This window comes from Macaca nemestrina, chromosome 17 (genome assembly GCF_043159975.1).
Source record: "Macaca nemestrina isolate mMacNem1 chromosome 17, mMacNem.hap1, whole genome shotgun sequence".
Classification (NCBI taxonomy): domain Eukaryota; kingdom Metazoa; phylum Chordata; class Mammalia; order Primates; family Cercopithecidae; genus Macaca; species Macaca nemestrina.
The window spans coordinates 39,613,358-39,632,826 of record NC_092141.1 but is presented as its reverse complement, the minus strand read 5'-3'; the positions used below and the strand labels follow the sequence as shown (position 1 = coordinate 39,632,826).

At 35.8% G+C, this 19,469-nt stretch overlaps 1 protein-coding gene across 8 annotated transcripts in view; it reads right to left on the bottom strand.

Annotated features, from left to right (window-relative positions):
- The window catches only part of LOC105485209 (neurofibromin 1), a 291,308-nt gene that overhangs the window by 169,786 nt on the left and 102,053 nt on the right, over window positions 1–19,469 (bottom strand). For 4 of the 8 annotated variants that reach the window (XM_011747434.3, XM_024793921.2, XM_011747437.3 and 1 more), the window contains exons 9-12: window positions 4,767–4,940; window positions 4,209–4,331; window positions 3,878–3,952; window positions 2,176–2,205 (exon numbers count right to left, since the gene is read on the bottom strand). In XM_011747434.3, coding sequence (XP_011745736.2) covers window positions 2,176–2,205; window positions 3,878–3,952; window positions 4,209–4,331; window positions 4,767–4,940 — 402 coding nt within the window. The remainder of the gene's footprint in view (window positions 1–2,175; window positions 2,206–3,877; window positions 3,953–4,208; window positions 4,332–4,766; window positions 4,941–19,469) is intronic. The other 4 variants (XM_011747440.3, XM_011747435.3, XM_011747438.3 and 1 more) reach the window with 1 other exon arrangement.

The window sequence follows — 19,469 nt, the reverse complement described above, 5'->3', positions numbered from 1 at the left end:
AGAATAACACATTCAAATTGTAGATAAGAGAGATTTATAGCCTCACATCTCTCACGTCTCATTCCCAGATTTTTTCTTATTCAAAACTAAGCTAATTCAAGTGTCAACATTTTAATTTCTTCACTTGGAATTCTCAGAATATTTTGAATAGCATCAAGTTACGTTACTTTAACCCAAACTGTGGATTACAAATCCTGCTCGCCAGATAGTAAAATATAAAACCAACTTATGATACACATTTTGAATACTGAAATCCATTCAGGGAGGAATCCCAAAACTGGGAGGGAAGAAATGCTTTTTTGGGACAGTATGGTTGTTTACACTTTTCCCTCAACTCCTACTTCATTTAATCTAGTTCCTACACATGATCACTTTTTAGTCTGATAGTATAATGGATTCCTCCAACTCTCTGCAATTTTGACTTGCCCAAAGCAACCAATGCAACTTGATTTCCTTATACTTACTAAATTATACAGCTTGTGTTAATCAGCCTAAAGTAACAAAAAGCTGAATAGCAATGTACATTGAGTGAAGGGTCTTCCTCACCCAACACATCTCATAAGATCTTGTCAGAAACTGATAAACTAAGAAAGACGTCCCATATAACATCCCATTCAAATTACTGTGTCATTTTAAAAATAGCTTTTAAACTGTATTGTGGTACCAGGTGCACCATATAAAATAACGTTAGGCTTAAGATTTAGTAATTTTCATAGTTTTCATTTTTCATAATATATTCATTTTAAAGTAAAAGACACATTTTCAAATAAAATAAGCATGAAAAACTAGACATCATGTGGTTGGCAAAAAAGTTTAGTATTTTGAGCAGTTACTAAATGTGTCCTTCCGGAACACCAGTCAATTAAAGTAGACTTACTCTTTTTTTCCTTGAAAATACCATGTTTATAGCCAAATGGCAACCCTGACATAATATGAACAAATTATGTGGCAATTCCTCAAGAGATTTAAATAATTTTCAAATGCCTTGGAAATAATTTCTTTCAACTACAACCTCTCAGTAGAAAGAAATATCTCATTTTCAGTATGTGAACTATCTATATGTAAATTATGATCAATTGTCATAAGGAAAAAAACAGAAATACGTAATATACCAGCTATAGCATGTACCAGTGATGGCTAAGATAATTGGTTCATAAGTTTGTATAATACTTTTTAAATTTCCCAATTACATATCTAATTTAACCTAAAGGAAGTCTATGAAGATTATATAACAGATCTTACAACTATAATTCATCTCTTATGGCACATCATAATAAAAAAGAGGACAGTACAACTACTACTATTTTAGCAACTGCTAGGAACCTGCATTACAATAAGAATCAAATAGTGGATATATTTTAAGATTTTCTAAGAAAAAATGCTGGAATATTTTAGATCTAAACTCAGTACTTATGAACTGAGTATGAGTACATTTTACAAAAGTAGAACTCCAAACATCTTACTACTTCTACACAAACCCTCAATACACATCAGTAAAACTTTTATCTTATTTGAGAACATGATACTTTAAAAAAAAAATGTGTGGACTGGCTAAAGAACCATGGGAGAAGAGAACTTATGGGGTACATTGAACCAAGAATCATTAGAAAAAAAATTTACACTATGAATGAAGATCAGAAGTCCAAATATCTAAGAATAATTTCATGTGATTTTTCAAGACAAAAATATTTCCATAATAAATGTCTTCAATGAAACTCTAAAATAGTCAATCTCATAAATTTGTATATTCACTTTATAAATAGTCCTTTTCAACCAAAAAAGTACTTCAGATTCAACAGCGATTAGCCTCAAACCAAGGGGGAAAATATCCTAAGGAGAAACAATTTCTCAAACAATCTATAATAAAAAAGTATCACTACCCAAGGCATGATTTAAAAAAGATACTCTGAACTAATATTTATGTTCCTTTTCAAGTTATTTCATTGAAAAGCTACGGATACTTAATATTTAAAAATCAATGTAGTTTTTTTCTTTATAAAAACAGATTTTCATATAACTTGATCTCTGATACAGACACACTCCACCCTCCACACATGCAGTGCTCATTAGAGTAGAAGAGGATGCACAGCCACTTTCACCAAGTACACTGAGACATGCATGAAGCACCACTCCAGGCATGCTTGGAACCCAGAAAGGAGCAGCTCAGCCACTTACAGCAGTGCCAAGTCCATGCTTGAAAGTGCTCTATATAGTCAATTGTAGACAAAAATATTTCACAATTAAAGTAACTAGCCACAAAATATCAAAAAGTATATATTTGGGTTTATTATAAACAAATTTTAAGCACTTATGTAAAGCTATCCACTCTTTGAATATTTTTAGTGTTCTGAGCCACAGCAGAAAAAAGCAATAATGTCTTATTTCTGAGTTAAACATAAACTTCAGGGTGGAAATCATCTTTTTTTCCAATGGCCTTGAAAGTAAACCTTTAAGGTACAATGCCCTGGCTCATTATGCTGACAAAAGTACAGTAATTTTTTAAAAGTTTTTAATACAAACATACCTTATTTACAATCTTCATTAAACTTTCCCTTTTGGAACAAAGCATATTCAATGTTACTTCTACCTACAATTTAACTCAGTGATACTCAACTAAGGGAGGAAGTATCATTCCTTCAGGCATATTTATTTGTTCATAGTGACTAGGAATGGGGGAGATGCAGCACAACTGGCATTTAATGAAGTGAGGCCAGAGATGTTAAAGGTCCTGCAAGGCCCAAGGCATCCTGCACAACAAAGGACTATCCTCCCAAAATGCTCACTAAACACATGCTGAGAAAAATTAAATGCGTCACCAAATAGCTTTATCAATAGTGAATTTTCCACTGCAGGAATGGATAGAATATGGGCAGCATTTATTTTAAATAAATACAACATTCAGGGCAAATGAGGGTAAAGAGTTATTTTCAACTCACCAGAGGCACAGTCTTAAAATGGAATTTGATTATAAACAGGACAAATATACTAAGTTATCAATGATTAAAGCCTCCTTTAAGGAAGGAAAATGTTGACCATTTTACCCATAAATGTGAGTATCTATCATTTGATAAAAGTGGAACAATGGAAAATAACACCTGAGAACTTTCAAAATAGGGTTGTTCATAATTACAAGAACAGAATTTTTAAAATCCACAGTCCAAATCTGATAAAGTTTTGCTGTCTATTTAATGTCTCCACATCAGAGTTGAAGCTTTCACAAGTACCTTTTAATGATTTCACTTACTTTGTCTGATATGCTTTTGTATCTTGTGAATACCTACTTTAAAGTATGTTAATATTTCATTTTGTTTAAGAAAAATGAAATTTTACACTATGAATGAATTTAGGATCAAAAGATTTAAAAGTACCATCAAATACAGTCCCATCATTTTGTCAATGTGCTATACTAGACTACAACATAAATACTATTACTTTTAATTTAAATGGTAAGGTGGCAAGTCAATGTATCAAATGCTGTGAAAGGGCTAAGAGTATTCAAATAATATGTTTGAAAAGCTTTGGGATGAAAATTTTAAATTGTATTTTCAGTGGCATTTTTTTCAAGGACTTCTGATCTGAATAAAACATTTTAGATTTAATCTTTCCAAAGCATCTTATTAACTCCATCTTCCTTAATATGGTCCCTTCAGTCAAACTTAATATGAAACTTGATATGAAAAATTAAGTCAAACTTAATATGAAAAATACAAATATTTATCAATTATCAAATATAATCACTGTGGAGAAATTTTCCTATTTCATACATCTAAATTCAGAACCTTTTTGAAAACCAAGAGTGCATTTCTTAAAAAGAAATATGCAAAGAAAAGAACGAAAAAATTTTTTTTAGTAATTTAGCAATACCTTTTGGACTTACATTGGTGATGATTCGATGAAGTGAATTTACCAGCACATAGTGAAATGTAGAAGGTGAATTCTGAGCCAGGCAGATCTATAGAAAAAGAAAAACAAAGCAGATTATTTCTATGAGAAAAATACTCAGTAATACAAATGAAGTCAAAAAAAACAGCAAATAGAACTTTTTTTTTTTTTTTTAAAACACTAAGTTTTTAAGGTCTTGAAATGAACATCAATACATAATAGTGAGAAATACCGATAAAAGTAAACCTATTAATCTCTCTAGTCTTTTTGTTTATAAAGGATAACAGCATCAGTAAACATAGTTAGATAAAAACCAATGCTCTCACCTTAAAGTGTTGGTTGTTGTGAGGACTTATACGAAAGCAAGAAACAAGGCAGTCAATCATTAGATCCACATCTGCAGGCTGACTGCCTCTTGAGAATGGCTTACTTGGATTAAAAAGCAGGTTCTATAAAAACCCCAACAGAAAACAAAAGCCTTTAAATGCCCATGCAGTATTTCTTTACTAACATGTAATAACATCAACACATTATCCACACAGATGGCAGTAAAATTCAGTTGCCAGAAGAAGCACAAAGCACCAATACTGTAGTTCATCAGTCTGATATAACTGTTCCAATACTATATATAGGTTCCTTTCAGGTCCTAATAGACACATTATTTTAAACCTAAGTCTGTATATTTATGCTCATTTAAGAAAATGGTGTTTTCTTATTCTCAATCCATTTAGGCTGATGAACACAGAAAAAACAAAAGAAAGTCCTATGAACTTAACAAAGAATCAGAACTTTAATGTTAGCAATTATCTTTGAAAAAATACTTATGCTAGAAAATTCATTTCATTTTCTTAAAGTTTGTAGTAGAGAAAGAATAAGCATGTTACCTTAAGATCAACCACCATGGACTGAACAAGTAGGAAAATGACAGAGTTATCTTCCCAATTGATGTAAGTACTTGCTTTACACAGTTTGACACAGGCAATTGCAGCACTTTCTGTCAGCTGCCTACTTCCTCCATGGCCAGCAAGAGCTTTTCGTAGACTGTCCAGAAATAACTTCTACAGAATTCAAATATAGCGATAAGATAATATATGAAGTTTCTTCTATTCCAGATTTACCTAATATTATAGCAAATTAACAGCCTCTAAAACTCATACTATAAAGAAGGCATAATTTATATTTGTAGTTTTCAATTTCATAATTTAAGTAGTGGTCATCATTTAAATGTTTCTCAAATTTAAAAAAAAAACCATGCTTTTTCTATTTTCTTTATTGAATTATTAAATGAATACAAAAAAACAGTCCTTCCCAAACAAGCTGCTTTCTGAACTTTTTTTTTTTTTCCCCCAAGATGGTGTCTTCCTCTGTTACCCAGGCTAGAATTCAAAGGCACAATCTCGGCTCATTGCAACCTCTGCCTCCCGGGGTCAAAGCGATTCTCCTGCCTCAGCCTCCAGAGTAGCTGGGTTTACAGGCGCCTGCCACCATGCCTGGCTAATTTTTGTATTTTCAGTAGAGACAGGATTTCACCATGTTGGCCAGGCTGGTCTTGAACCCCTGGGCTCAAGTGATCCTTCTGCCTCGGCCTCCCAAAGTGCTGGGATTACAGGCGTGAGCCACCACGCCTAGCCTTCAACTTTGAATTCAGCTGATCGTATCTTCTTTTTGATATTTAAAGTCTAAATATTATACTATCTTGGCTCTGGCCTATGATAAATTGTTCCACCCTTTTGTAACACACCAGGTTATATTCAACCTTCAGCCTTCTAAATAGGAATATATTCAAGGCTGTTGTGTTGCTCTAAATTTGTTTCTCAAAAAAAATTACCTACTCTTGTGATGTTAATCCCTCTTTACAGTTCATTAACAAATTTCTTCACTTGGCTTTTCTCCTAAATGAGTATCTCACATCTCCACCTACATGTATGCTCAAATGTAACAAGTCAAGAACTAAACTCACCCAACACCAGCATAATATATTCTTCTCAAGTGTACATGGAACATTCTCCAAAACAGACCATATGTTAGGCTACAAAATAAGTCTTAATACATTTAAAGAAATTGAAATCATACAAAGTATGTTGTCTGATCATAATAGAAATGAAAAACCAACAGCAGATAAAAAACTAAAAAATTCACAAATACGTGAAAATTTGTGAATGTTAACAGATCAAAGGAAAAAATCACAAAGGAAATTAGAAAACAACTTGAGACAAATGAAAATGAAAACATAACATACTAAAACTTATAAGATGCAGTGAATGCATGGCTAAAAGAAAAATGTAAAGCTGTAAACATTAAAAAATAAGAAAGTTCTCATTCAATAACCTAACTATACACCTCAAGAAACTAGAAAAAGAGTAAACTACACCAAAGCTAGCAGAAGAAAGAAAATAATAAAGATTAGAGAGAAAACAGAGAACAGAAAAACAATGGAGAAAAATTACAAAACCAGAAGTTGATCCTTTGAAAAAGTCAACAAAACTCTAGCTAGATCGTTTAACAAAAAAAGAAACAAATAAAAGAGAGACAGAGAGAAAGAACACCAAATTACTAAACTTAGATATGAAAGTGGTGACACGGTCAGATGCAGTGGCTCATGCCTGTAATCCCAGCACCTTGGGAAGCCAGGGCAGGCGAATCACTTGAGGTCAGGAGTTCAAGACCAGCCTGACCAACACGGTAAAACCCTCATCTCTGCTAAGAAGACAAAAATTACACAGGCATGGTGGTGCATGCCTGTAATCCCAACTATTAGGGAAGCTGAGGCAGGAGAATCGCTTGAACCCAGGAGGCAGAGGTTGCAGTAAGCCAAGATCGTGTCACTGCACTCCTGCCTGGGAGAAACAGCAAGACTCCATCCCCGCACCCCCGTCCCCCCCCCCCAAAAAAAAGGAAAAAAGTGGTGACACTACTGATTTTACAAAAATAAAAAGAATTATGAGACGATACTATGTAAAACTATATGCCAACAATTTGGATAACCTGGATAAAATAGACAAATTTCTACAAACACACAATCTACCAAAACTAACTCAAGAGGAAATGGAAAATCTAAATAGAACTATAACTAGTAAAGGGATTAAATCAGTAATCACAAAGCTCCCAAAGAAAAGGCCAGGACCAGATAGCTTTCACTGGTTGATTCTACCCAAAATTTAAAGAATGCTTCTCAAACACTTCCAAAAAACTAAAGCGAAGGGAACACTTCTCCTCATTAGTTATATGGTCCAACATTACCCTGATACCAAAGCCAGACAAAAATACTACAAGAAAACTACAGGCTAATATACCTTAGGAATACTGATGCAAAACTCAACAAAATCAGCAGCCTATTAAAAGAATGACAAACCACGACCAAGTGAAACTTACTCCAGGAGCACAAGATGATTCAACAACAAAAAAATCAATGTAATACACCACATCAATAGAATGAAGAAGAAACTCCACATGATCGTCTGAATCAATACAGAGAAACCACTTGACAAAGTTCACACCTTTTATGATAAAAAACACTCAAGCTGGGAATAGGAGGAAATTTCCTCAACATCATAAAACCCATATAGTAAAAACCAATAGCTAACAACATACTCAATAGTAAAAGATTGCAAGTTTTTCCCCTAAGATCAGGAACAGGATGGTGATGCCCACTTTTTCTTCTTCTATTCGGCATAATACTAGAAATTCTAGACAGAGCAAGTAGGCAAGAAAAAGATGGAAAAGTCATTCAAATTGGACAGAAAGAAGCACAATTATGTCTATTCACAGATGATATATCTGTAGAAATCCCTAAAGATGACACATACACACCAAAAACAATCTGTTAGAGCTAATAAATTCAAAGTCACAATACAAATTCAGCACACAAAAATCAGCTAGATTTCTATACATTTAGCAATGAAAAATACAAAAACGAAATTAAGAAAACAATTCCACTTATGATAGCATCAAAAATAAAATATACAGGAATTAAGAAGGTGAAAAACTTACACAATAAAAAACTACAAAACACTGCTGAAAGAAATTAAACATAAATAAATGGAAAGATATCCCACGTTCCTAGATTGTTAAGGTAACAATATTACCCAAAGCAATATACAGATTCAATGCAATCCCTATCAAAATCCCAATGGTATTTTTTGCAAAAAAAAAAAAAAAAAAAAAAAAGAAAAGAAAAACCCGTCCTAAAATTCATATGGAATCTCAAAGAACTGCATAATAGTCAAAATTGTCTTGAAAAAGAATAAAGTTGGATAACTCACACTTTCTTATTTGAAAACTTACTACAAAGCTACAGCAATCAAAACAATGTGGTACCAGCATAAGCACAGTCATACAGACCAATGGAATAGAGAGCCTAGAAAGAAACCCTCACACATATGACCAATTTTTGACAGAGGTACTGAGACCGTTCAATGGAGAAAGGAGAGTCTTTTCAACAAATGATGCTAGGAAAACTGATTATCCACATGCAAAAGAATGAAGATGGACCCTTCTCTTACATCATATACAAAAATTAACTCAAAACAGATCAAAGACCAAAACTTAACAGTAAAGCTATAAAACTCCTAGAAGAAAATATAGGAAAAAAAATATTTCCAACATTGCATTTGGCAAAGATTTCTTGTATATGATACCAAAAAAGCACAGGCAACAAAAGAAAAAAAACAGATAAACTGGACTTCATCAAAATAAAAACTTTTGTATAACAAAGGACACTATCAAGATGAAACAACAATCCAGAGTGGGAGAAAATATTTGCAAATAACGTATCTCATAAGGGATGAATAACCAGAATATATTAAAAATTCCTATAACTAAAAAAAAAAAAATTTAGAGCCTTACAAATACTTTAGTTGTTTTAAAAAACTGAAAATAGATGAACTAAGCCATTGCCTCAAGAAATAACAATATAAATAAAATGAAAGCTAAAATTAATGAAACAGAAAAATTTAAATGCTAGGAAACAAAATCAAAGTCTAGGTTTTAAAGACCAATAAAATAGTAAACATGAACGAGGAAAAAGAGAAATGAGTAAACAGTTACAAACATGGATACTAAAGATAATTACATGAGAATATGGAAATATAACCTTTATGTAATTGTACAAGTAAAATATATAAGTATTATATACAACTCTGCACTGATAAAATTGAAAAATATATTTTCTAGCAAAGAACAAACCATCAAAAGTGACTTTAAAAACAACAGAAATTCTTCAAAAAATTTAAAATAACGATATGATCCAGCAATTCCACTTCTGGATATATATTCAGAAGAATTAAAAGCAGGGTCTTGAAGTTATTTGTACACCCATGTTCACAGTAGCATTATTTGTAATAGCCAAAAGGTGGAAACAACCGAAAAATCCACTGGCATATAAATTTAGATAAATAAAATGTTGGTATACACATACAATGGAATATATCATTCAGCCTTAAAGAAGAAGGAAATCCTGACATGCTCCAACATGGATGAATACTATTTCAGCCATTAAAAAAAGAATGAAATCCTGTCTTTCATGGCAACACGAATGGAACTGGAGGACATTATGCTAAGTAAAATAAGCCCATGTCCAAAAGACAAATACCGTATGAGTCCACTTATATGAGGTAGTCAATGATTCAGAGAGACAGAAAGTAAAAGGATGGTTGCCAGGAGTTGAGGGTAGGGAAGAAAGGAGAGCTGTTTAATAGACACAGAATTTGTTTTGCAAGATGAAAAGGTTTTGGAGATTGGTTGCACAACAATGTGAAAGATAGTGCTACTAAACTGTATACTTAAAAATGGCTAAGATGGTAAACTTTATTTTGTGTGTATTTTACTGCATACAAAGTTTTAAAAAGCGACAGAAAACCTACATAGATCCATTTATGGGAGTTCAAATAAAAGGTGATTAATGAGTTATTTTAAATAGGCAATAGATAGGCTAGTTCTAGAAATAGCATTAAGAAACCAGTAGCAGTACTTAAGAAGAAAAGTATAAACTGAAGGTCAAGACTGAACAGGAAGCTTACTTTTCCACTGAATTTCCTTCCTGATGTATAGTGAAAATTTCCATTATGTCAATTTTTTTTCTTTAAAACTAATGATAAGCAAAAGTCAAAGGAAATCTTAACAGCTTCTAACCTTGATGATTTTATAATGATTTCTATCTAATTGGATAATTTCTATTATTTAAATTATTCCAGGCCATAGAAAAGACTGATAGTTCCCGAACTCACATTACTAATTTGGCACAAATAACTGTTAGAATAATTAGTTACTTTCAAAAGTGATAATGCATATTATGTTAAATATACACATTTTCTAAGCATCAGAAAGCTGAAGCACTGGAAGGAAATGTTTTATTAAGTAGCTACCCAATACATTTGCCAATAGCCAACCAAGTTTACCTCACACACACACACACACACAAATGAACATACTAAAAGTATGGATTTCCAAATATATTTCAGCTCCAAATTTAAAGTGAATGTTTATATAACATAGAAACTATCTGACTGGATACAATTCAGCTCTAAAACTAGAGTTCAGGGCCCTTTATCTTTTGTTATTAATTTTAAATTTTTTGATGTATTAATGTTTATGAAGAACATAGTAATGTTTCCATAGATATACAGAGATCAAATCAAGGTAATTAGCATATCCATCATCTCTTATCATTTCTTTGTGCTGGGAACATTCAACATCCTCCTCCTAGTTCTTTGAAACTGTGTAACATATTGTTAATTACAGTCATCTTACAGTGGTATACAACACTAGAACTTACTCTTCCTATCTAGTTGTAACTTTGAATCCTTTAACAAATCGCTCCCTACCCTTCCTGCGCCCTATCCTTCCCAGCCTGTAGTATTCTGTTCTACTTTTTACTTCTATGAGATCAACTTTTTTAGCTTCCATGTATGAACAAGAACATGCAGTGTTTAACGTTCTGTCCCTGGTTTATTTCACTTAATATAATGTCCTCCAATTCAATCTATGTGCCTCAAAATACAGAATTTCATTCTTTTTTATGGCTGAATACTATTCCACTGTGTATATATACCATATTTTCTTTATGCATTCATCTGTTGTTAGATACTTAGGATGATTCCATATCTCGGCCATTGTGAATAGTGCTGCAATAAACATGGGGGTGCAGATGTCCCTTCCTTTGGATAAATGTCCAATAATGAATTGTTGGATCACATGGTAGTTCTAGTTGCAGTTTTTTGAGGAACCTTCTCACTGTTCTCCATAGTGGCTGTACTAGTTTACATTCCCACTAGCCACATTTAAGAGTTCACTTATCTCCACACCTTTGCCAGCACTTGCTAATTTTTGTCTTTTTGATAGTAGCCATTCTAACCAGGATAAGATGATATCTCACTGTGGTTTTGATTTGCATTCCCTGATGACTAGTGATGTTGAGCTTTTTTAAAAAATGTGTCTGTTGGTCATATGTCTGTCTTCTTTTAAGAAATGTCTATTCAGGTCATTTGCCCATTTTTTAATTGGATTCTTTTTTTTTATTTGCTGTCAAGACGTCAGAGTTCCTTGTATATTCTGGATATTAATCCTCTGCTGGATACATACTTTGCAAATATTTTCTCCTATTCTGTAGGTTGTCTTCTCACTCTGCCAATTGTTTCCTTTGCATTAATGTTAATTTTTTAAAGAAAAGTAACTTAAATGCTTGACAATATGGAATTTAAAATATGGTACATTCAAGCTGGGTGCAGTGGCGCATGCTTATAGCTGCAGCTATCTGAAGGTTGAGGTGGAAGAGGATCGCATAAGCCCAGAAGTTTGAAACCAGCCTGGGCAACATAATAGCAAGACTTAGTCTCTTTTTTAAAAAATGGTATGTTCAATTTGGGGAACACCTTACAGCAGTTAAAGCCAACGACCTAGATGAACAATAGTTCTCAAATTTCAATGTGCATTAACAACCACTTGAAAGGACTTAATAAAAACTGCTGTTTTTAGTGAGAAACTAAATATTTAGTAGAAACTAAGAACTGGCATTTCTCACAAGTTTCCAGGTGATGCTGATGCTGCTGGTCTAAAGACCACACTTTGAGAAACACTGAACTATATACCTATCTGTCTATCTCCCCATCCTCATAAAAATGTAAAAGCTAGACTGGAAGAATACACATTTAACCCTTTGCAGTGGCTGTCCCTGGGAAAGAAGAAAAAGAAATTAGTGGGATTTGTAATTAAGTGAGAATTTATGGAAGTATTACTTGTTCACAACTTTTAAAAGCCATGTAAGGACTAAGCTCTGATGTTTTAACTTGCCCAAATTCCTACCTAAGGGGTCTAAGGGAGGTATGCCCTACAAACCATAAGTTCTCATCAGATGGGTTTTATTTGAACCTATATATCGTGACTTACTTTTCAATCTGACTCTGGCATAACATTATGAGACAAGGACAAAATATTTAGCCCCGAAATATATTTTCTTGCCATACCTTGAAATTGCCATGCAAGGTCTCTTGTGGGAAAAAAATCCACATTCTATAGAGAATCCCTTTTCCCTTTGTTTTCCTTCCTTCCTTTCCAGATCCAGGAGATAATCGACTAAGAGCCAGGCACCCTTTTAGGTCTAGTAAGAAACATTTTACAACCTGCTCTCTGAAGTTTGCTGAGAGATTCCTCCGCGCAACAAAACATGGTCTCCATAATCCTTTATCCTTTATCTTAACCTGGACACTCCTTTCCATTAATCCCAAGTCTTAGACGAACTCAACCGTCAACTAGAAAATGTTTAAAGTTACCTATAGCCTGGAAGCCCCCACTTTGAGTTGTCCCACCTTTCTAAACCAAACCAATGTATTTCTTAAATGTATTTGATTGATGCTTCATGCCTTCCTAAAATATATCAAACCAAGCTGTACCCCAACCACTTTTGGGCACATGTTCTCAGGACCTCCTGAGGGCTGTGTCACTCATATTTGGTTCAGAATAAATCTCTTAAAATATTTTATAGAGTTTGACTCTTTTCGTGGACACATATATAAATTTCTCAAAAGACGAGCAAAATATAAAAATGTTAACAGGAGTATGGGGAACTGTTACATTCTTTGTACATTTCAAATATTTCTTTTTAAAAAAAGATACTACAGTCAAAAGAAACAGGTGACTGGAAAATATTTACAGACTAAAAATGTAGGATTACTGCTCTTAATATACAAAAAATTTCACAAATTCATAAGGAACTGGAAGCAACATAACAGAATAGGTAAAGAAGTCAACAGACACCTGCAAAAGAAAACATGCAAATGGCAAAGAAACATATGAACTGTTTCCAAACCTCAGTAACCTTAAAAAGAATAAAAATTACAATGAGATACTATCTTTGTTCTCAGTATCTGAGAATTTTAATTAGTGCTCTCATTTGGAAAATTAATGTTTAGGTCAATACTTTTTTCTTTTATATCACTTATTAAATACGAACTTTCAGAATAGTCATGTAACCACAACCACAATCATGACATAGAACATTTCAATCATCACCACAATCAATCACCTACTGCTCCTTTGCAATAAATTTCCTCCCCTAACTCCCACTCCTGACATCCACTTATCTGCTTTCTGTCCTGAATTTTGTCTTCTCTAGAAGTTTTAAGAAATCACATAGCATGTCATCTCTTGAGCCAGGCTTCTTTCACTTAGCATAATATTTTTGAGATTTACACATGTTGCCAAGTCAGTAGTTAGTTCCTTTTTATTGCTGAATAGTATTCCATGGCTTCAAGGCATCACCATTGGTTTATTCATTCACCAGCTGATGGACACTTGGGCTGTTTTCAAATTTAGGCAATTATAAATAATATGTATACTCGAGTATACATCCTTGAGAGAAGGTATATGCCTCTGTGTGATTTTTTTATTTTCATATTATAGGTACACAACATAATTTTCATTTTCTTCAAGACTGTAACACCTTCAACATTCGTATTTATGGATTAATATTCACAGATATGTTTAATCTATATGCATATTCTTGTTCCTAATCTTATGCTATCATTCTATGCTTGAAAATTTATGACATATTTTTAATATACTGTTTGCTTCCTTTCTGAATGCCATTTTTCAGCTTTATTGAGGTATGATCGAAAAATAAAAATTGTATATATTTAAGGTGTACAACATGATGTTCTGATAAACTTATATATTCTAAAATAAGTACCACAATCAAGGTAATTAACATATCCATCACATCACACAGTTTACCTCTGAAAGAGAAGGTAAGAATACCTGAGATGAGATACTATCTTACTTTATTAGTGTGGCAAAAATTTTAAAGACTGAACAATAGCTAATCCTGATAAAAATGCAGGAAAATAGGCAATTCAGTGCGGATGAAACTGTGACCTGCTGCAACTACTGGGGAATGTAAATCTAGTAATAACTATTACAAATTTTAAATGCAAATGTTCTCAACACAGGAACCCCCAGTTTTTGGATTCTAATCTATAGAATTAAGAGCATCAGTTAACAAGAATATATTAAAAAGATATTTACTTAAGGCTTAGCTATAGTGTCAAAAAACTGAAAACATCTGAATATCCACCCATTCAGCAAAATGGCTGAGTAAATGAGGCTCATTAGTGTAACAGAATGTTACCTAATATTGAAAGGAATGTGTTAGATCTCTATCAACTATTTTGAGGAACAGCTAAAATACTTTCTTAGATAAATAACGAGGGGGAGTAATGTGCATAAAATAATTTCATTTTAAAATACAACCAACACCACCCTACGTATGTATGTGTACTTTGCATTTGAATGTATGGGTAAATAGATGTGAGTGGAAGAATACATACCAGCCAATAACACTAACTAGCTTAGAGGGAATGTGAGTAGAAAAGGGTGAGAATACTATTTTATTTTATTATTTTATTTTTTATTTTTTTGTTTTTTGAGATGGAGTCTCGCTCTGTCACCCAGGCTGGAGTGCAGTGGCATGATCTCAGCTCATGGCAACCTCCACCTCCCAGGTTCAAGCAATTCTCCCTGCCTCATCCTCCAGAGTAGCTGGGATCGCAGGCGCCTGCCACCACATCCAGCTATTTTTTTTTGTAATACATTTTTTTAAATATATTTTTTAGCCAGGCGCAGTAGCTCATGCCTGTAATCCTGGCACTTTGGGAGGCCAAGGCAGGCGGATCACCTGAGGTCGTGAGTTCGAGAGCAGCTTGAACAACATGGAGAAACCCCATCTCTACTAAAAATACAAAATTAGCCAGGCCTGGTGGTGCACGCCTGTCATCCCAGCTACTCAGGAGGCTGAGGCAGGAGAATCGCTTGAACCCAGGAGGTGGGGGTTGCAGTGAGCCGAAATCGTGCCATTGCACTCCAGCCTGGGCAACGAGAGTGAAACTCTGTCTCAAAATAAATAAATAAATAATACTTTTTTAAAAATACAGAAAGATATAAAAATCTAAACTTTTAAATCTAGAAAATACCAGAGAAATATTAAAAAGCATACTTCAAAAATCTTGGCACATGCCAGACAAAAAGGTCACACGCTGAATGATTCCATTTATATGAAATGTCTAGTTTAGAATAAGTAAATCTATAGAGACAAACTAGATTACTAGTTGTGAGTGAGGCGAGAGGAATGGGGGGAAGTGATTACTAACGGGTTTCTTTTTGGGAAGATGAAAATGTTCTGCACAGAAACAATGGTGATGATTGTACAACTTTGTTAATGTAGTAAAATCGCTGAATTTTACACTTCAAAAACATAAATTTTATGGTATGTGAATTATATCTCAATAAAATGACTAATATCTTGTGGGAAGAGAAGTCTGACCAAAAAAGCTAGGAGACAAAAAAGAACAAGGCTGAGGTGACTACATGCAAATTGTAAATATCTATATAGTAAAAAGAACTCATAAAGTTTAAAAACGAAACCAAATAAAAATGTACACATATACCCTTACAAATCAATAAAAGACAAACAATTTGCGTGGTGGCGCACGCCTGTAATCCCAGCATTTTGGGAGGCCGAGGTGGGAGGATCATGAAGTCAGGAGATTGAGACCATCCTGGCTAACACGGTGAAACCCCGTCTCTACTAAAAATGCAAAAAATTAGCCGTGCATGGCAGCGTGCGCCTGTAGTCCCAGCTACTTGGGAGGCTGAGGCAGGAGAATGGCGTGAACCTGGGAGGCGGAGCTTGCAGTGAGCCGAGATCGCACCACTGCACTCCAGCCTGGGCGACTGAGTGAGACTGCATCTCAAAAAAAAAAAAGACAACAATTCAATGGAAAAATTAGCAATTCCCTGAAGATATACAAATAACCAATAAACACTTAGAAAGCTACAGTTGTGATTATTAAAATGTAAATTCACTCAAGAGTACTACTGAATTTATAGCTTTTTATTTATTTCTATTTTTCCAATAAACAACAAAACAAAACACCCTACTGTATTAGTCAGGGTTCTCTAGAGGACAGAATTAATGGAATAGATACTTATATAAAGGGGAGTTTATTAAGTATTAACTCACACGATCACGTGGTCTCACAACAGGCTGCTGCAGGGTGAGGAGCAAGGAGAGCCAGTCCAAGTTCCAAAACTGAAGAACTTGGAGTCCGATGCTGGAGGGCAGGAAGTATCCAGCACAGAAGGAAGATGCAGGCTGGGAGGCTACGCCCATCTCTCTTTTCACATTTTTCTGCCTGCTTATATTCTAGCCACACTGGCAGCCGATTAGGTGGTAGCCACCCAGATTAAGGGTGGGTCTGCCTTTCCCAGTCCACTGACTCAAATGTCAATCTCCTTTGGCAAAACCCTCACAGACACACCCAGGATCAATACTTGGTATCCTTCAATCCAATCAAGTTGACACTCAGTATTAACCATCACAAGTCCACCCCTTGTCAACTTGAACCCATACACATCTCCTGAGATCATACACGATCTTCAAATAAAGACAATAATAAGGTCATAATTATGCCTAACATAATACAACTATCCTTCGTACAACCAGAAACACATCTATCCCAACCCAAATACTAAAAGTTAATACTACTTAAATGCTGATGTGAAGTCAATAAATCTTAAGCCATATGATAAAAGAAAAAGGAAATAAAATGAAGATATTTTCTTAGTACAGGTGTATACATGCACAAACATTTTTAACAAAAGGAACAGGAAATAATCATGACAATTACGGTCCTGGTTTCTCCAGCTGGTCATGCAGTTGCAGCTGGTATTGATGACTACCTTCTTCGGCTACCCATTCTGTATTCCCTTTGCCTTCAGCAAGCACCTCAGCAGGTGGTGGTTTTTTTCCTGGTAGAGTGACCCAAACCTTCATTCCTCTGAGTGTGGGTTATTTGTAGTCCTGCCTGGATGAGGCTGTTGTAGTTTCCCATTTACCTTAATCACAGGGCATGGTAATACATGGTAATACTAAGAGAAACCCTAATGGATCTCCACGCATACTCTTCTTTACCTCCGCTGTGGAGTAGTAGACTGATTTCATCTCGATAGTCAGGGTCAATCACCCCAGCCAATACTGTTAACTCCCTTCTTAGTCTGTTGACTTAAAGGTAGGAGGAGCCCAAAGTGTGTCCAGGTGGCAATCTTAACTTCCAGTTTAATGGAATCGTCGTTGTGTCTCCTGGTGGCAGCGTTCCTCCCTCTGGAACTAAGACTTCTAGGCCAGCAGAACGTAATGTCGCAAGAACAGGAAGCAAAAATTTTCTAGTGGATCACTAGGGGTGATGGTGAGTAATTCCTGGACCCATGAATACTGGCTATGGGAGAAACAGTACCATATATTGGACACTGATTCAGGGCATACACAGCCTTCTGGAAAACTTTGCCCCAGCCTTGCAAAGTACTGTCATCTAGTTGGCGTTGTAATTGTCACTTCAAAAGGCCATTCCACTGTTTTATCAATCCAGCTGCTTCAGGATGGTGGGGGAACATGGTAAGACCAGTGTGGCCAGGCACACTGGCTCACACCTGTAATCCCAGCACTTTGGGAGGCCGAGGCGGGTGGATACAAGGTCAACAGATCAAGACCATCCTGGCCAACATGGTGAAATTCCATCACTACTAAAAATACAAAAATTAGCTGGACATGGTGGCACATGCATGTAGTTCCAGGTACTTGGGAGACTGAGGCAGAAGAATCGCTTGAACCCAGGAGGCGGAAGTTGCAGTGAGCCGAGATCGCGCCACTGCACTCCAGCCTGGCAACAGAGCGAGACTCCGTCTCAAAAAACCAAACAACAACAACAACAACAAAAACACAAAACAGTGAATTCCATGAGCATGAGCCCACTGCCACACTTCTTTAGCCATAAAGTGAGTGCCTTGGTCAGAGGCAATGCTGTGTGGAATACCATGACGGTGGGTAAGGCATTCTGTGAGCCCATGGATGGTAATCTTGGCAGAAGCATTGCGTGCAGGATAGGCAAACCCATATCAGGAGTAAGTGTCTATTTCAGTGAGGACAAACCTCTGCCCTTTCCATGATGGAAGAGGTCCACTATAATCAACCTGCCAGAAGGTAGCTGGCTGATCAACCCGAGGAATGGTGTCAGATCGAGGGCTCAGCGTTGTTCTCTGCTGTTGGCAAATTGGGCACTCAGCAGTGGCAGTAGCCAGGCCAGCCTTGGTGAGCGGAAGTCCATGTTGCTGAGCCCATGCATAACCTCTATCCCTGCCTCCATGGCCACTTTGTTTATGGGCCCATTGGGCGAGGAGAGGGGTAGCTGGGGAAAGAGGCTGAGTGGTATCCACAGAACAGGTCATCCTATCCACTTGATTATTAAAATCCTCTGCTCAGGTCACCCACTGGTGAGCACTCACAGAGATACAAACATCTTCACAAGTTTTTAACCACTCAAAGAGGTCTATCCACATACCTCTTCCCCAAATCTCTTTGTCAACAGTTTTCCAATCATGCTTCTTCCAAATCCCTGACCATCCAGCCAAATCACTGGCTACAGCCCATGAATCAGTATATAATTGCACATCTGGCCATTTCTCCTTCCATGCAAAGTGTACAACCATGTGCAATGCTCAAATTTCTGCCCACTGGGAAGATTTCCCTTTACTGCTGTCCTTCAGGGATGTCCTAGAAAGGGGCTGAAGTGCTGCAGCTGTCCACTTTCAGGTGGTGTCTGCATATTGTACAGAACCATCTGTGAACCAGGCCCTAGTCTTCTCTTCTTCTGCCAAATGATCATAGGGAACTCCCTATGAGGCCATCGGTACAGGTTGGGAAGAGAAGGCAGGGTGGCAGGAGTGGAGACCATGGGCATTTGAGCCACTTCCTCGTGTAGCTTACTTGTGCCTTCAGGACCTGCTTGAGCCCAATCTTGTATGTACCACTTCCATTTGATGATGGAATGCTGCTGTGCATGGCCCACTTTATGGCTAGATGGGTCAGAAAGCACCCAGTTGATGATAGGCAGTTCAGGTCACACAGTGACTTGAAGACCCACAGTCAAACGTTCAGTTTCCACCAAAGCCCAGTAACAGGTCAAGAGCTGTCTCTCAAAAGGAGAGCAGTTATCTGCAGAAGACGGCAGGGTCTTGCTCCAAAATCCTAGAGTCCTCCGCTGTGA